General features: G+C 45.2%; 1 protein-coding gene across 1 annotated transcript in view; it reads right to left on the reverse strand.

Annotated features, from left to right (window-relative positions):
• LOC126471298 (uncharacterized) overlaps positions 1 to 16,111 on the reverse strand; it is a 146,589-nt gene that overhangs the window by 53,204 nt on the left and 77,274 nt on the right. Inside the window, exon 7 of the mRNA XM_050099418.1 lies at positions 331 to 607. Within this exon, the coding sequence (XP_049955375.1) occupies positions 331 to 607 (277 nt within the window). The remainder of the gene's footprint in view (positions 1 to 330; positions 608 to 16,111) is intronic.

Genomic DNA, 16,111 nt, shown 5'->3' on the forward strand with positions numbered 1-16,111 from the left:
TGCACCCAAATTGCGTGAAAATATAATCACATGCCAGTTATAATATATTTTTCCAATTAATACCCGTTTATCATCTGGATTTCTTCTTGGTGTAGCAATTTTAACTGCCAGTAGTGTATAATATATTCATATCGAATTCTGAATATGTCATACAAAGGTTACACATTGGCTCCACATGTCACCACAGTGGATGAGAACGTTCTCTCTTCTATTTTTCTATTTCACTTTTTAAGAATCAATTGTAGTAGTAAGAACTCAATGCTGCTCCATGTTGATCCTAGGTAAGGACGCAAATGGGCGGATTTGCCCCGGAACCTGTCCAGTACTTACCGACAGGGCGGTAGAAGTGAGCCACGCAGCCGCAGAGGTCGTAGGACAGCTGCATGCGGCACTGCATGCGGCATATGTTGTACGTGTAGACGGGGCTGATGAGCAGGTTGCTCTCGTGCAGGAAGCGGCACTTGCGCTGCTTCACCGACAGCCAGTGCGTGTTCGCTGTGCTGTATATGGCCAAGCCCATCAAGTCCAGAGTCTTGTATTGGTTTTGAAGTAGCTGCGTGTGGCGGATTGCGGAGTCCGGAATCTCGTTGGGCCCGTGGATATACACCTGAAACAACGAGTCTCCAAATAATCGATCTCCCATAGTAGCACCACACTTCTCATGTTTTGATCAGGCCGCCCTGCAGTTAGAAATGGAATGAGGTTTCCTCTTCAGACTTTACATATGTGAAGCGTTTACACTGACATGCAGCGGTTTCAGGCTTGTTGAAACTCCTGCCAATTAGAAAAATTATCACTTAGGTCTATAACCAGAACTCAAAATACATCTAATTGCGTGTAGGTTTTAATTTTTGCTTCTGGAGCACAGTCTTTTATAGAATTGGTTCAAATGGCTCTAATCACTGTGGGACTTAACATCTGAGGTCATCAGTCCCCTAGAACTTAGAACTACTTAAACCTAACTAACCTAAAGACATCACACACATTCATGCTCGAGGCAGGATTCGAACCTGCGACCGTAGAGGTCGCGCGGTTCCAGACTGAAGCGCCTAGAACCGCTCAGCCATCCGGCCGGATTTATAGAATTAAAAAAAATATAAAGACCAGAATAAAGAAATAGAAAGATTTATTGATCAAACCAGAGAGGAGTGGATGGAACCCCAGAGTGAAGAAACTGAAGAATTAAATGATGAAGTCCAATACATTGTAACACAGCGTAGAGGACAATGCGAGAGACCCGCACCGCCGTACTAGGCAAAGCCCTGGGGGAGGTGGTTTTGCTATTGCCTTCCTCCTACCGCAATGGGGATGAATGATGATGACACAACAACAGCCAGTCATCTCGAGGCAAGTGAAAATCCCTGACCCCGCCGGGAGTCGAACCCGGGACCCTGTGCTCGGGAAGAGAGAACACTACCGGGAGACCACGAGCTGCGGACCTACGATTTATAAATCGAGGTAAATTACAAGAAATGTATAGAAAAATTAGGTACCTAACAAACAAAAAGCCAAGAAAAGTGAACAGGGCGTACTAAATAAAAATTTGTAGATGGCAGCTTCCGTGAAGGGAGAAAGGACAATGATTGACGTACTGTCGTGAACGGTGTCATTAGAGACAGAGCACAGATTCGAACTACGGACGGATGAGGAAGAAATCGGCCGTGCCCTTTCAAAAGAACAATCCCTTAGGGAAATCACTGAAAACCTAAATCTGGAGAGCCGGACAATGATTTGAGCTGTCGTCCCCCCGAATGCGATTCCTCTGTGCTAGCCACTGCGACACTTCGCTCGGTCACCATCCGTGGAAGTGAACAAACAGATATGGAAGGAATATGTTGAGGAATCACATGAAGTAAAAGGTGGTGCTGGACTAAAACTGAAGAATTAATTGTTTTGGAATTGTTCCCTATTCCAGGCCGCTGTTACCTTATGGTGAGAATCCGCATAACATCATACAGTGATTCTTCGTGGTGTGGCAAGAGTATAAAATATTTCCCAAGGCACAGATACATGCATAATAACCCATTGTCCTCTCGACGATGGAACGACTGTATTGAGAGCAACTTGTACGTTTGGGGTTTGTCCGAGAAACTGCCTTCTAGAGATGAGTTGGGCTCCTATCAATGTTTCTATCCGAGCTTGGAGCAAATTAGCACCTCTGCTACATGTTCCTTAGCTGTAACTGATAAAAAAAATTGCGTTTGGCGTCATTGGCCGGGAGGCCCCCGAAGTGGCAGGTCCGACCGCCTTGGTGCAGGTCTTATTACATTCGACGCCACTTTGGGCGACCTGCGCGCCGGATAGGGTAGAAATAATGATGAAGACGACACAACACCCAGTGTCTGAGCGGAAAATCCTCGACCCAACCGAGCGAGGTGGCGCAGTGGTTAGCACACTGGACTCGCACTCGAGAGGACGACGGTTCAATCCTGCGTCCAGCCATCCTGATTTAGGCTTTCCGTGATTTCCCTAAATCGCTCCAGGCAAATGACGGGATGGTTCCCTTGAAAGGGCACGGCCGACTTCCTTCCCGGTCCTTCCCTAATCCGATGAGACCGATGACCTCGCTGTCTGGTCTCCTTCCCCAAAACAACTCAACCCAACTCTTCCCCCAAATAGAACCCAACCCAACCCCGACCCAGCCGGGAATCCTACCCGTCCCCCCCCCTTTTTTTGTATTGCTCGTTGCGTTTGGTGTTGGTGGACGTCACAAGACATCCGTTCTACTTGATCGTTGATTTCTTTACTCAGTTTTTTTATTACAAAGGGCGAGCAGCCCTCTGACCGAACACGCTGAGCTACTGTGCCGGCAACCATTCAGCTATCGGGGCGGACAGTGGCTCATAAATCTTTATTCTATAATACTGCACAGTTACACTGCTGTTATGAAATCGTATAATACGACGGTTTAAAGAAAGAGGATTGCGATGTTAGTTTAGTTGTTTCACGAACGATGACTTCTGGATTCGCTTTCACAATGAGTACACTGTATTCACTGGAGAACTGCGTGTGATCTGGAAGAACTGGAATTGATGGAAATTTCTTACCTGCTCTAATTTCCTTAGCACAGTACAAGCAATACTACAAGTGCATGTAGCAGAGAAAATAGTACAAAATATACAAAATTCCGCCTTGCTTCTACCAATATAGGAAAAACAAGTATCGTCAACCTTAGTAGCAGGCTATGGGATACGTTCAACCGGGTACAACTGCCATTGAGGCCTGAAGCGAAAACAATGAGACAGAATATGCCATTTCCGTTGGAGGTTGTTGCCTCGCTGTTGAGTCAAAAAGACATCAAACATGGGAGGAAGCGTCACTGCCCGTGAGAGGGAATAATCTGGTTAAATTCAGCTATCTGTTTGTGGTGTACCTCTTACTGCTCACTCTTCTCCGAATAATCCCTGCTCTTTTCAAAAAGGGCTCTGAGCACTATGGGACTTAACTTCTGAGATCATCAGTCCCCTAGAACTTAGAACTACTTAAACCTAACTAACGTAAGGACATCACACACATCCATGCCCGAGGCAGGATTCGAACCTGCGATCGTAGCGGTCGCGCGGTTCCAGACTGTAGCGCCTAGAACCGCTCGGCCACTCCGGCCGGCCCCTGCTCTTTCACATACACTATGTGATCAAAAGTATCCGGACACCTGACTGAAAATTACTTACAAGTTCGTGGCACCCTCCACCGGTAATGATGGAATTCAATATGGCGTTAGCCCACCCTTAGCCTTGATGACAGCTTCCACTCTTGCAGGTATACGTTCAGTCAGGAATGGCAGCCCATTCTTCAAGGAGTGCTGCACTGAGGAGAGGTATCGATGTCGGTTGCTGAGGCCTGGCACGAAGTCGCCATTGCAAAACATCCCAGAGGTGTTCTATAGGATTCAGGTCAGGACTCTGTGCAGGCCAATCTATTACAGGGATGTTATTGTCGTGTAACCACTCCGCCACAGGCCGTGCGTTATGAACAGGTGGCTCGATCGTGTTGAAAGATGCAGTCACCATCCACGAACTGCTCTCTAACAATGGAAAGCAGGAAGACGCTTAAAATAGCAAAGTAGGGCTGTGCTGTGATAGTGCCACGCAAAACATCAAGGGGTGCAAGCCCTCTCCATGAGAAACACGACCACACCATAACACCACCGCCTCCGAATTTTAATTTTGGCACTACACACATTGGTAGATGACTTTCACCGGGTATTCGCCATACCCACACCCCGTCATCGGATCGCCACATTGTGCACCGTGATTCATCACTTCACACAAAGTTTTTCCACTGTTCAATCGTCCAATGTTTACGCTCCTTACACCAAGCGAGGCGTCGTTTGGCATTTACCGGCGTGATGTGTGGCTTATGAGCAGCCGTTCGACCATGAAATACAAGTTTTCTCACCTCACGGCTAACTGTCACAGTACGTGCAGTGGATCCTGGAATTCCTATGTCATGGCCTGGATTGATGCCTGCCTATTACACATTACGACCCTCTTTAACTGTCGGCGGTCTCTGTCAGTCAACAGACGATATCGGCCTGTACGCTTTTGTGCTGTACGTCTCCCTTCTGGTTCCAGTTCACTATCACATCGGAAACAGTGGACCTAGGGATGTTTAGTAGTGTGGAAATTTCGCGTACAGACGTATGACACAAGTGACCCAATCACCTGACCTCGTTCGAAGTCCGGGAGTTCCGCGGAGCACCCCTTTCTACTATCTCACGATGTCTAATGACTACTGGAGTCACTGATATGGAGTACCTGGCAGCAAAAATTGTCGTGTTATTGTTCCCCTTCATACACAGAAACGATTTCGACAGTAGATTTTATCAGTGGACTGCACCGTTTTATTTTGGTTCGTCTAACAGCATTTTATGATAACCGTTTCGCAACGAATTCAGAGTGCATCAGGTCTACTGGCACATACTTGTGAACAAATAAACAAAACATAATTACATAACTTTATTTTTTGAGGTGATAACTGAAACATTGTGACCACCCTTCATAACGTGCCATTCATTCATTTAGAGGGACCCTGCTGCTCTGAATCCTGTGGCGCAGATCTAGGCACATTATGGTTGAAGTTAAGACATCTACTCTGCTCATAACCAGAGGTTTACCGTCATTTCTATGGACTATGTTATTTATTGTGAGCATCGTCAAAACACAATGAACAAAGGTTGAAAAGCGTCAAAGCTTTTCATGTTTATAATTAAAGGAGATAATTGTTTTTAAAATCAGTCATTGGTTTATTGCGATATATGAAGTGTGATGGAGGTGAATAATTGTGTCATTAAGCATCGGTAAAGGGCTATGATTCTTCTCTTTGCAAACTTGGTACACTTTGTGCGTCAAAAGAATTCTTCTGATGCGTTCCCAGCTGGGAAGCCCGGCGACCAGGTAGACACAGGTAGCGCGCCCACGGGCGAGCGGCGGTCGCGCGCCCATGTCGGCACGCTTCACAGAGGGCAGGTCCCCAGAGGAAGACGCTGCATACATCGACACGCTGCCAAGGGAAGCCGTGGACATTCGCACGTGTGCCCGAGACAGCGGAAACTACAAACTTAGAGCGAGAAACAGCTCAGCCACGAGTCTAGGTGACACGGACAGAGCGGCGAGTTGAATAGCAACAGCACGACTTGGGTGTCCAAGAATCTCAAGTCGCCCGGGGAATTTTGGCCGTTTCCCGCGAGCGGAACACCTGGGAACGTAGTGGCAATACTCAAAGGGAGAAGTCTTGGTTTATTTGTATACTGTCTCACACGGGGTATCGCTCTCTTTTCCTCGCGGAATGCGACGGCAAGGAGGGAAGAAATTTTGAAACGGAGCTCTTCATTGGCAAGAATCTCAGGTTCGCTTTGAAAAATAGTACGAGCTACGTAATTTGCGGAAGGGCTGAGACAAGATGCTGGAGGGGAGCGGCTCTCTCTCCCCAAGTGCGAGGAGTTCACTAGTATAGGGGATTCCGAATATTGCATCTGAGGAGGCAGGAGTTCACTCTTGACTGCTTCCGATAGGTCGCAATGATTCTCTTATCGCTTGTCATGAGACGATGCTCGCAAGCAGCGTAGAAAGCAAAGTTTGTTAGATCCAAGTAGGCGAGCTTCACTCACTGTGCGCGTTATCAAGAGCTTAACTCAGGATCACATTTTGATTTACTACATGTCCGATGACGGTAGTACTGTTAGAACAGTTTTGAGCTTTATTTTATGCAGTTTCAGGTAGGTTTGCACTTGCAGATCGACGCATACCGTCGTCCAGTAATGATAACTTCCAGTAGCAGGTTTCGGTCACTATTTTCAGCGTAGGGCATGTTAGACGCTATCAACTACGTCGCCGGCAGAGTCTCGATGCAGCCGTACACAATCAGCCGACTCCACCGCCACGCTGTCCACGATATGAACACGGTAATACAGAAAACGCCCGCTTTCCTCGCTGCGCATTCTTCTTTTGCTTTCTTCAATTTCCTTGCAATGTGCTAGATGCTCATAAAGACGCAAGGCACAGTATTCACCGTTTGCCGGCTAAGAGAGTCATATGTTCAGCTTTTTTTTTTTTTTTTTTTTTTTTTTTTTTTTTTTTTTTTTTTTATTCCTTCCTCATTTATTACACCAGCTCAACCCGTCTCGTGTAATTTAATTATATGTTAAATTAGAATAAAGTCATACAATGCTCATGTTAAAAGGCAAATACCAGGGCAGGCATCTTATATAATTCACTTGTTGTGAGCTCTTGTGTCAATTCAATTCTATTTGTCGTTTCTTTTTAATACTTTATACAGGCACAGGCGACCCAATTTTTTTATTTTTGTTTATCATTATTTGAATAATTTGTGAGTGAATGTTTAATGAATTTGATAAAATTTCAATAATTATTGCATATACAGTTTAATGCAGTTTCATTGATAAACCACTTATATGTTGAACAACGCTCCTTGCATTTCATTTATAGAGTTTAAATAAAAATTCACACCTCTTTCTCCCTCCCACACGTGGTACCTTGCAAGGTGATTGCTTTCATCTTCTCTGCCAGTTCGAGAAATGAACCAAGTATTACCTCAGAAACCAGGCGATAAGCATCGTCTCTTTCGACGTGGTCCATGATCTGCAGCTGGTAGCACCCTTTATTATTGAGAAGGTTTCTTCAGCACGTTGGAGTGGTTCCCTAGGCGCGCGCGCACACACACACACACACACACACACACACACACTCACACACACACACACACACACACGCACACACAGCTCACATTGTCTCATCCCCATCCCTTACCGAAATTTCTTTGAGGGATTCCATTATTCGCCGTACTTTTTAGCTACCGACGGTCAATGAACCCCCACCCTTCTGTGTCTGGCTTACTCTGACACGGTATACATATGGCTTTCCAACGCTAGAAGAATATCGTCCTGGCTCTATCTCGCTGTCAGGTTTATACAGAACTAAATACTTGTTGGTAAGGTAGATGGGTGTCACGCATTCTTGCTTTGGACTGCTTCCCCTGCCTCTGACACACCGCTCATAGACAAGTGGCTGTGCGTGTTTCATACTGGTCTTTTCCGGAAGGGGAACAGTGTCAACGGGAGTACGTAATACTTGAGATGCTTTGAGTATCACAGATACGTTTTTCGGGACAGTTCTCTCCACACACTCATTTGACAATAGTTTTCCAGTTATTCGATTATAGGCGAGGTAGATTCCAACTGTACACAAAACTCAGTCAAATCATTCCAAGGCTGGAAACAATATTCACAACTGGAATCCATTTTAGTTAAGATCAATGAAAGTTTCTCGGAAAGTTATACTGAATAAGGAGACTTGTGTAGAAACACTAACAGATCGAACGTCTACATCGACAGCAAATAAAACTGAAAATTTACTGATGTCGTTCCATGTTTTGACGGGAGAGCAAAAGTTATCTTAATGGGAATCTGATTTTTGTAGAGACCTGCCCTCTATTTTAGCTAACGACGCGACAAGTTTGGTAAAACACTGAAATCTGTAGAGACCTGCCCTCTATTTTAGCTGGCGACGCGACAAGTATGGTAAAACACTGAAATCTTTGTGCAGTGTTTGGACCCCAGTCTCGAGGTATCACTGTATACCAGTGCCAGAGTCATTCTTGTTCGATCCAGTGATCCATTAGACATATTTATACGCTGTACTAATTTAGAGCATTATGTCTTGATTTCTGGTTTTTATCGAAGGTCTTAAAAATATCTGACAACATTATGTGTATTTATATTCGGATGTGTGGGTGGAGCAGTTGCGGACGGATGGGTGGGGGTGAGGGGGGGGGGGGGGGGTTGACACAAGAGATGTAAGGAATTTCTATACTTGAAATTCTTTTTAAACACTTTTTCTGTTTAACATCTTTTACGTACACATATCTCATAATATTTTAGTGTGGGTGCTAACGACCTAGCGAAGGTGGACTCAAGCATCATTATTACCAGCAGCTCCTGGCAACATCCCATCAAGACGCCTGATAATGAAGTCTCGGTCAGATCTCGAAATATCGTCAATGTTTGTCACGATGATTTAGGCTTTCACCCGAGAGCTTTTCATACATAATAGAAGCCGATTTCGAAGAAAGATTTTAAACTACAAATCATCCCAAGGACAAGTGTCGGCACTGAACATGATTTATTTGTTACGAACTACAGATTAAAAATGAATGAAATAGGCCAAAAGAAAAGACCTAGTTTAAATAATTGAATTCAAGAAAACATATTTAAAGAAATCAAAAGGCAATACAGAGATTTAAATATAAGACTGGGTCTAGGTGCAAAATGGCAAAGCGGGTATGGGTGGAAGAGAAGAAATGCCAGAACCAAACAAAGGCTGAAATGTGGAATGAATATGTAGGAGATAGACGGGGAGGAGGGGTCGATCCAAAGGAGACTAACTCGAAAGCAATCACATACAAAAGGAAGGGAAAGCAGATAGAGATCGCATAAGGGACATGATAACTGAGAGTATAATTTGACAGAGCACTGAAAGACCTAAGCCGAAACAAGGCACGTAGACTATAAGACTTTACCATCGAATTATTGAGATCCATCGGAAAAGCAACACTGATAAAATTGATCAAACTAGTATACAAAATACAAGTATGAAATAGACGAAATACCCTCAGACTTCAAGAAGATTGGAATAAACTAACTTCTAAAGAACGCAGGTACTGACAGGTGCGAATTTTACCGGACTATCAATTTAGTAAGTCATGGTGAAAAAGTACTGCCGCGCGAATTATTTATAGTACAATGGAGAAACGTGTAGAAGCCGTCCTCTGGGGGGGGGGACTGTTTATGTTTGAGATATATACAGGAACACGCGAGGCGACACTGAACCTACGAACTAATTTAAAAGATAAACTGAAGAAAGGTGAACTTCCGTTTATAGAAATTATAAATTGGGAGAATGAATTCGCCAAGTTGACTGGGATACTCTATTTCGAAATTTATTATTAATCTTTGCAGTTATTCTTCCACAATTGGTCCTTCATTTATGTTTATTATGTAGATAAGACAAATTCAGTCTTTTTCTACTGAATGTTTTATTTATGTCTAACCAAACAGATATCGCCATTTCATGCTAGGTATCAAAAGTGATCTGTATTACGAGGGTACTTTCAAAAGTAAGTTATACACTATTGCCCATTAAAATTGCTACACCACGAAGATGACGTGCTACAGACGCGAAATTTAACCGACAGGAAGAAGATGCTGTGATATGCAGAAGATTAGCTTTTCAGAGCATTCACAAATGGTTGGCGCCGGTGGTGACACCTACAACGTGCTGATATCAGGGAAGTTTCCAACCCATTTCTCATACACAAACAGCAGTTGACCGGCGTTGCCTGGTGAAACGTTGTTGTGATGCCTCGTGTAACGAGGAGACATGCGTACCATCACGTTTCCGACTTTGATAAGGGTCGGATTTTAGCCTATCGCGATTGTGGTTTATCGTACCGCGACATTGCTGCTCGCGTTGGTCGACATCCAATCACTGTTAGCAGAATATGGAATCGGTGGGTTCAGGAGGGTAATACGGAACGCCGTGCTGGGTCCCAACGGTCTCGAATCACTAGCAGTCGAGATGACAGGCTTCTTATCCGCATGGCTGTAACAGATCGTGCAGCCACGTCTCGATCCCTGAGTCAACAGATGGGGACGTTTTCAAGACAACAACCACCTCCACGAACAGGTCGACGACGTTTGCAGCAGCATGGACTATCACCTCGGAGACCATGGCTGCGGTTACCCTTGACGCTGCATCACAGACAGGAGCGCCTGCGATGGTGTACTCAACGACGAATCTGGGTGCACCAATGGCAAAACGTCATTTTTTCGGATGAATCCAGGTTCTGTTTACAGCACCATGATGGTCGCATCCGTGTTTGGCTACATCGCGGTGAACGCACAATGAAAGCGTGTATTCGTCATCGACATACTGGCGTATCACCCGGCGTGATGGTATGGGGTACCATTGGTTACACGTTTCGGTCACCTCTTGTTCGCATTGACGGCACTTTGAACATTGGACGTTACATTTCAGATGTGTTACGACCCGTGGCTCTACCCTTCATTCGATCCTTGCGAAACCCTACAGTTCAGCAGGATAATGCACGACCGCATGTCGCAGATCCTGTAAGGGCCTTTCTGGATACAGAAAATGTTGGGCTGATGCCCTATCTAGCACATTCTCTTGGTATGTCACCAATTGAAAACGTCTGGTCAATGGTGGCCGAGCAACTGGCTTGTCACAATACGCCAGTCACTACTCTTGATGAACTGCGGTATCTTCTTGAGATTGGAGACGACCTGTTGCCCAGGTTAGACCATGCTCGGCGAGAGAAATGCATCGCAACCGTAGAGTCGTTTGATTTCGAATCATCTAGTAGAAAGGCCAGGTCTCTTCTCCAAAAACAAGATGTAGCTAACAAATTACATCATAACTCTACAGATAATTCTGCAAATAGAATTGAAGCTCACATACAGGCTACCTCCAGAGCTCCAAGGGGTAAAAACTATACAAGTACAATACGCTGTGAACTTAGTGCCCCATAGACAATCAGCACGTATTTAGATCAATATTCTTCCAAATTTACCACTACTGAAATCAGAGACGCGCTGATGAACGTCAGGGCAGGAAAGGCACAGGGACTTGATGGAATACATCCAGAATTCCTTCCCCACTGTGGGAAGTATGCCAAAAAATGGCTTGTAGAGTTTTATACAAAATGTTATGACAACTGGGAACATACCACAGAAAATGAAGACCTCAAAAGTCACCGTACTCCTTTAGCCGGGAAAACAAAGTCACCAGCCAAAGAGCTATAGACCAATCGCATTGCTCAGTGTCACGTACACATACCAAAATAAGTTTTGCATCACCTCGGTTCCGAGAGTTCCGGAACCTGTACAGAATATTGGAATAGATATCAACATAAACATGATTTCCGCCCTTTTTATTGCTCATGAAAACCACACATTGCATCTTGTATCACCACACAGCGAGACCTTCAGAGGTGGTGGTCGAGACTGCAGTACACAGCGGTACCTCTAATACCCAGTAGCACGTCCTCTTGCATTGATGCATGCCTGTATTCGTCGTGGCATACTATGCAAAAGTTCATCAAGGCACTGTTGGTTCATATCGTCCCACTCCTTAACGGCGATTCGGCGTAGACCCCTCAAAGTGGTTGGTGGGGCACGTCGTTCATAAACAGCCCTTTTCAACCTATTCCAGGCATGTTCGATAGGGTTCATGTCTGGAGAACATGATGGCCACTCTAGTTGAGCGATGTTGTTATCCTGAAGGAAGTCATTCATAAGACGTGCACGATGAGGGAGCGAATTGTCGTCCATGAAGACAAATGCCTCGCCAATATGCTGCCGATATGGTTGCACTGTCGGTCGGAGAATGGCATTCACGTATCGTACAGCCGTTACGGCGCCTTCCATGACAACTAGCGGCGCACGTCGGCTCCACATAATTGCACCCAAAACAGCAGGCAACCTCCACCTTGCTGCACTCGCTGGACAGTGTGCCTAAGGCGTTCAGCCCGACCGGATTGCCTCCAAACACGTCTCCGACGATTGTCTGGTTGAAGGCATATGCGACACTCATCGGTGAAGAGAACGTGATGACAATCCTGAGCGGTCCATTGGGCATGTTGTTGAGCCTATCTGTACCACGCTGCATGGTGTAGTGGTTGCAAAGAATGGCCTCGCCATGGACGTCGGGAGTGAAGTTGCGCACCATGCAGCCTATTGCGTTTAGTTTGAGTCTTAACACGACGTCCTATGGCTGCACTAAAAGCATTATTCAACATGGTGGCGTTGTTGTCAGGGTTCCTCCGAGCTGTAATCCGTAGGTAGTAGTCATCCACTGCAGTGGCAGCCCTTGGGCCGCCTGAGGAAGGCATGTCATCGACAGTTCCTGTCTCTCTGTATCTCCTCCATGTCCGAACAACATCGCTTTGGTTCACTCCAAGACGCCTGGACACTTCCCTTGTTGAGAGATCTTCCTGGCACAAAGTAACAATGCGGACGCGATCGAACCGCGGTATTGGCCGTCCAGGCATGGTCGATCTACAGACAGCACGAGCCGTGTAGCTCCTTCCTGGTGGAATGACTGGAACTGATCGGCTGTCGGACACCCTCCACCTAATAGGCGCAGCTCTTGCGTGGTTTTTTACATCTTTGGGCGGGCTTAGTGAGTTCTCTGAACAGTCAAAGGGACTGTGTCTATATAAGACTGAGCCCAAAAATACTGGAAACAATCCCAGACGAACAAGCAGGATTCCGACCTAATAGAAGCTGCACTGAAACTTCCTAACAACCTACATAGAAGCAGCCTATCAGAAAAAGCAAAAACATCAACTACATTCATATATTTGAGCGCAGCTTATTACGTTGTCTGGAGACAGTACAAGCAGAACAAACTAATTCAAATAATTGCAAGCAGCAATACTATCATACTGATCGAGAACATGCTTGCTGGGAGAGCTTTCAAAGTGTTTACTGGGGAAAGAAAGAGCTCCATCAAGGTACTCAACAATGAGCTACCCCAGGGTTCAGTCCTCGCCACACTGTTCTTCAGTCTTTACATTTCCCACACTCCAAAGACAACCTAGGAACTGGACAAGCATTCGGAAGGACAACGGTTCAAATCCGTGTCCGGCCATCCTGATTCAAGTTTTCCGTGATTTGCCTAAATCGTTTCAGGTCAATGCCGCGATGGTTCCTTAAAAAGGGCACGACCGACTTCCTTCCCTAATCCGATGGTACCGATGACCTCGTTGTTTGGTCCCCTCCCACATATCAACCAACCAAACAACCCATGAAGTTTCGCTACCCGCACGACTCTGCCCTAGACCACTCAAGACATCCTGTGCTCCGACCTAAAGTCACTGACTGGCTTCTTCTACAGATGGAGACTGCAGCCAAACCCGAACAAGACGGAAGTATCATGCTTCCACCTTTGCAACCACTCAGCAAGAAGAGAGCTCAACGTTACCTGTGAAGAGAAACGCCTTAACCGTAACAACTACCCCAAATATCTAGGAGTTAAAAAAGGACAGGACGCTCTCTTACATGGAGCACCTGACAAAAAATGCAGGCAAAATGAGGACGAAGAAACAACATCATCCATACATTTTGCGGCACTAGTTGGGGCTCCACAGTAGATGCACTGCGCACATCAGCTGTTGGGCTTGTCTACTCTGTGGCAGAATACTGCGCTCCAGTATAGATTAATAGCACGTACACAAACATAACTGATGTGGTATGAAACGACACCAAGCACAAAATCAGCGGCACAATAAAATCTACCCCTACCTTATGGCTGCCAACCCTGAACCATATATCACCACCAGAGATACGGCGAAAAAATGCTCTCCTTAGAGAATACAACAAGGTAATTAATAACCCTCAGCTGGCCATACATAATGTCATTCTCAGTGGAGAGAAGTCTTCCGAAGTATGAGTGATTTAAGGTGTGCCGCAGGGTAGTGTCGTAGGACCGTTGTTATTCACAATATATATAAATTACCTTGTGGATAACACCGGAAGTTCACTGAGGCTTTTTGTGTATGATGCTGTAGTATATCGAGAGGTTGTAACAATGGAAAATTGTACTGAAATGCAGGAGGATCTGCAACGAATTGACGCATGGTGCAGGGAATGGCAATTGAATCTCAATGTAGACAAGTGTAATGTGCTGCGAATACATGGAAAGAAAGATCCTTTATCATTTAGCTACAATATAGCAGGTCAGCAACTGGAAGCAGTTAATTCCATAAATTATCTGGGAGTAGGCATTAGGAGAGATTTAAAATGGAATGGCCACATAAAATTAATCGTCGGTAAAGCAGATGCCAGACTGAGATTCATTGGAAGAATCCTAAGGAAATGCAGTCCGAAAACAAAGGAAGTAGGTTACAGTACATTTGTTCGCCCACTGCTTGAATTCTGCTCACCGGTGTGGGATCCGTACCATATAGCGTTGATAGAAGAGAAGAGAAGATCCAACGGAGAGCAGCGCGCTTCGTTACAGGATCATTTAGTAATCGCGAAAACGTTACGGACCTGATAGATAAACTCCAGTGGAAGACTCTGCAGGAGAGACGCTCAGTAGCTCGGTACAGGCTTTTGTTGAAGTTTCGATAAAATACCTTCCCCGAGGAGCCAAGCAGTATATTGCCCCCTCCTACGTATATCTCGCGAAGAGACCATGAGGATAAAATCAGAGAGACTGGAGCCCTAATAGACGCATACCTACAATCTTTCTTTCCACGAACAATACGAGACTGGAATAGAAGAGAGAACCGATAGGGGTACTCAAGGTACCCTCCACCTCACACCGTCAGGTGGCTTGCAGAGTATGGATGTAGATGTAGATGTAGATACAGCTGAGGTGGAGCGCAGAAGTCTTATTTCAAGAAGATCACTAGTACTCACTGCTAAAGACATAACTTTGACATCCACAGTCTCTGGAAACAACACTAACTCGAACAATGCCCACCAAAATGCCAAAGATTCATGGTAAATTTGAAGCCACTCGGCTGCAATCAGTCGCTCTTTAAATCGCAACTTTAAATCGCACACGCATTGGCCACAGAAGTAGTGCTGGCACCATCTACAAATGGGGAAAGATACCAACTCCAAATTGCGACTGCGGTGCTGAAAAACAAAGTCTAGCACATGATAGGAGAGTGTCCAGTTTGAGCTTACAAGGGAACCTCCATCGACTTCCCAGCTGCAACACAGGAGGCTGTCGATTGTATTCACTGTCTGGATGTCAATTTGTAATTAAATTGTGCATAAGTGTATAAGAATTGCGATGTATGTCATACGATAAATAAATAAACTATCTCTATATGTTATCCTGCGGGTACAAGATGCTCACAGCACATGTATAAAATTGATGGGTCACCTTCATACACTTCACAGTCGGATAACTAATGACTAGACACTGAATCTTACTGCGAAGAAAAGAAATTTATAGCACGACGTGACTAAATGATGGAATCGGTTGATACGATACCTTCTGACACATCAAACATCCATCAGTTTGATAATGGAGCGAAATGTGAATGGAAAAAACTGTAGGGGGAAACCACAGTCTGATTACTGTAAGCAGGTTAGTAGTTGAAACTTCCTGGCAGATTAAAACTGTGTGCCCGACCGAGACTCGAACTCGGGACCTTTGCCTTTCGCGGGCAAATGCTCTACCATGGTAGAGCACTTGCCCGCGAAAGGCAAAGGTCCCGAGTTCGAGTCTCGGTCGGGCACACAGTTTTAATCTGCCAGGAAGTTTCATATCAGCGCACACTCCGCTGCAGAGTGAAAATCTCATTCAGGTTAGTAGTTATGCAGGTATAAAGAGGCTTGCACAGAACTGACTAGCGTGAGGAGCTGTATCACACAAGTCTTCGGACTGAAGATAACAACAACAATTTAAGCGGTTAGAAAATTAATGTTGACATCTATACAGACAGCCCTCGGGAGAAGAGACACAAGTGTTCATAACAAATCAAGAAGAGAGTGAGTCTTCAATGGAGGACTAGCGACACAGTGTAACATACACTCCTGGAAATGGAAAAAAGA

This window comes from Schistocerca serialis, chromosome 3 (genome assembly GCF_023864345.2).
Source record: "Schistocerca serialis cubense isolate TAMUIC-IGC-003099 chromosome 3, iqSchSeri2.2, whole genome shotgun sequence".
NCBI classification, from domain to species: domain Eukaryota; kingdom Metazoa; phylum Arthropoda; class Insecta; order Orthoptera; family Acrididae; genus Schistocerca; species Schistocerca serialis.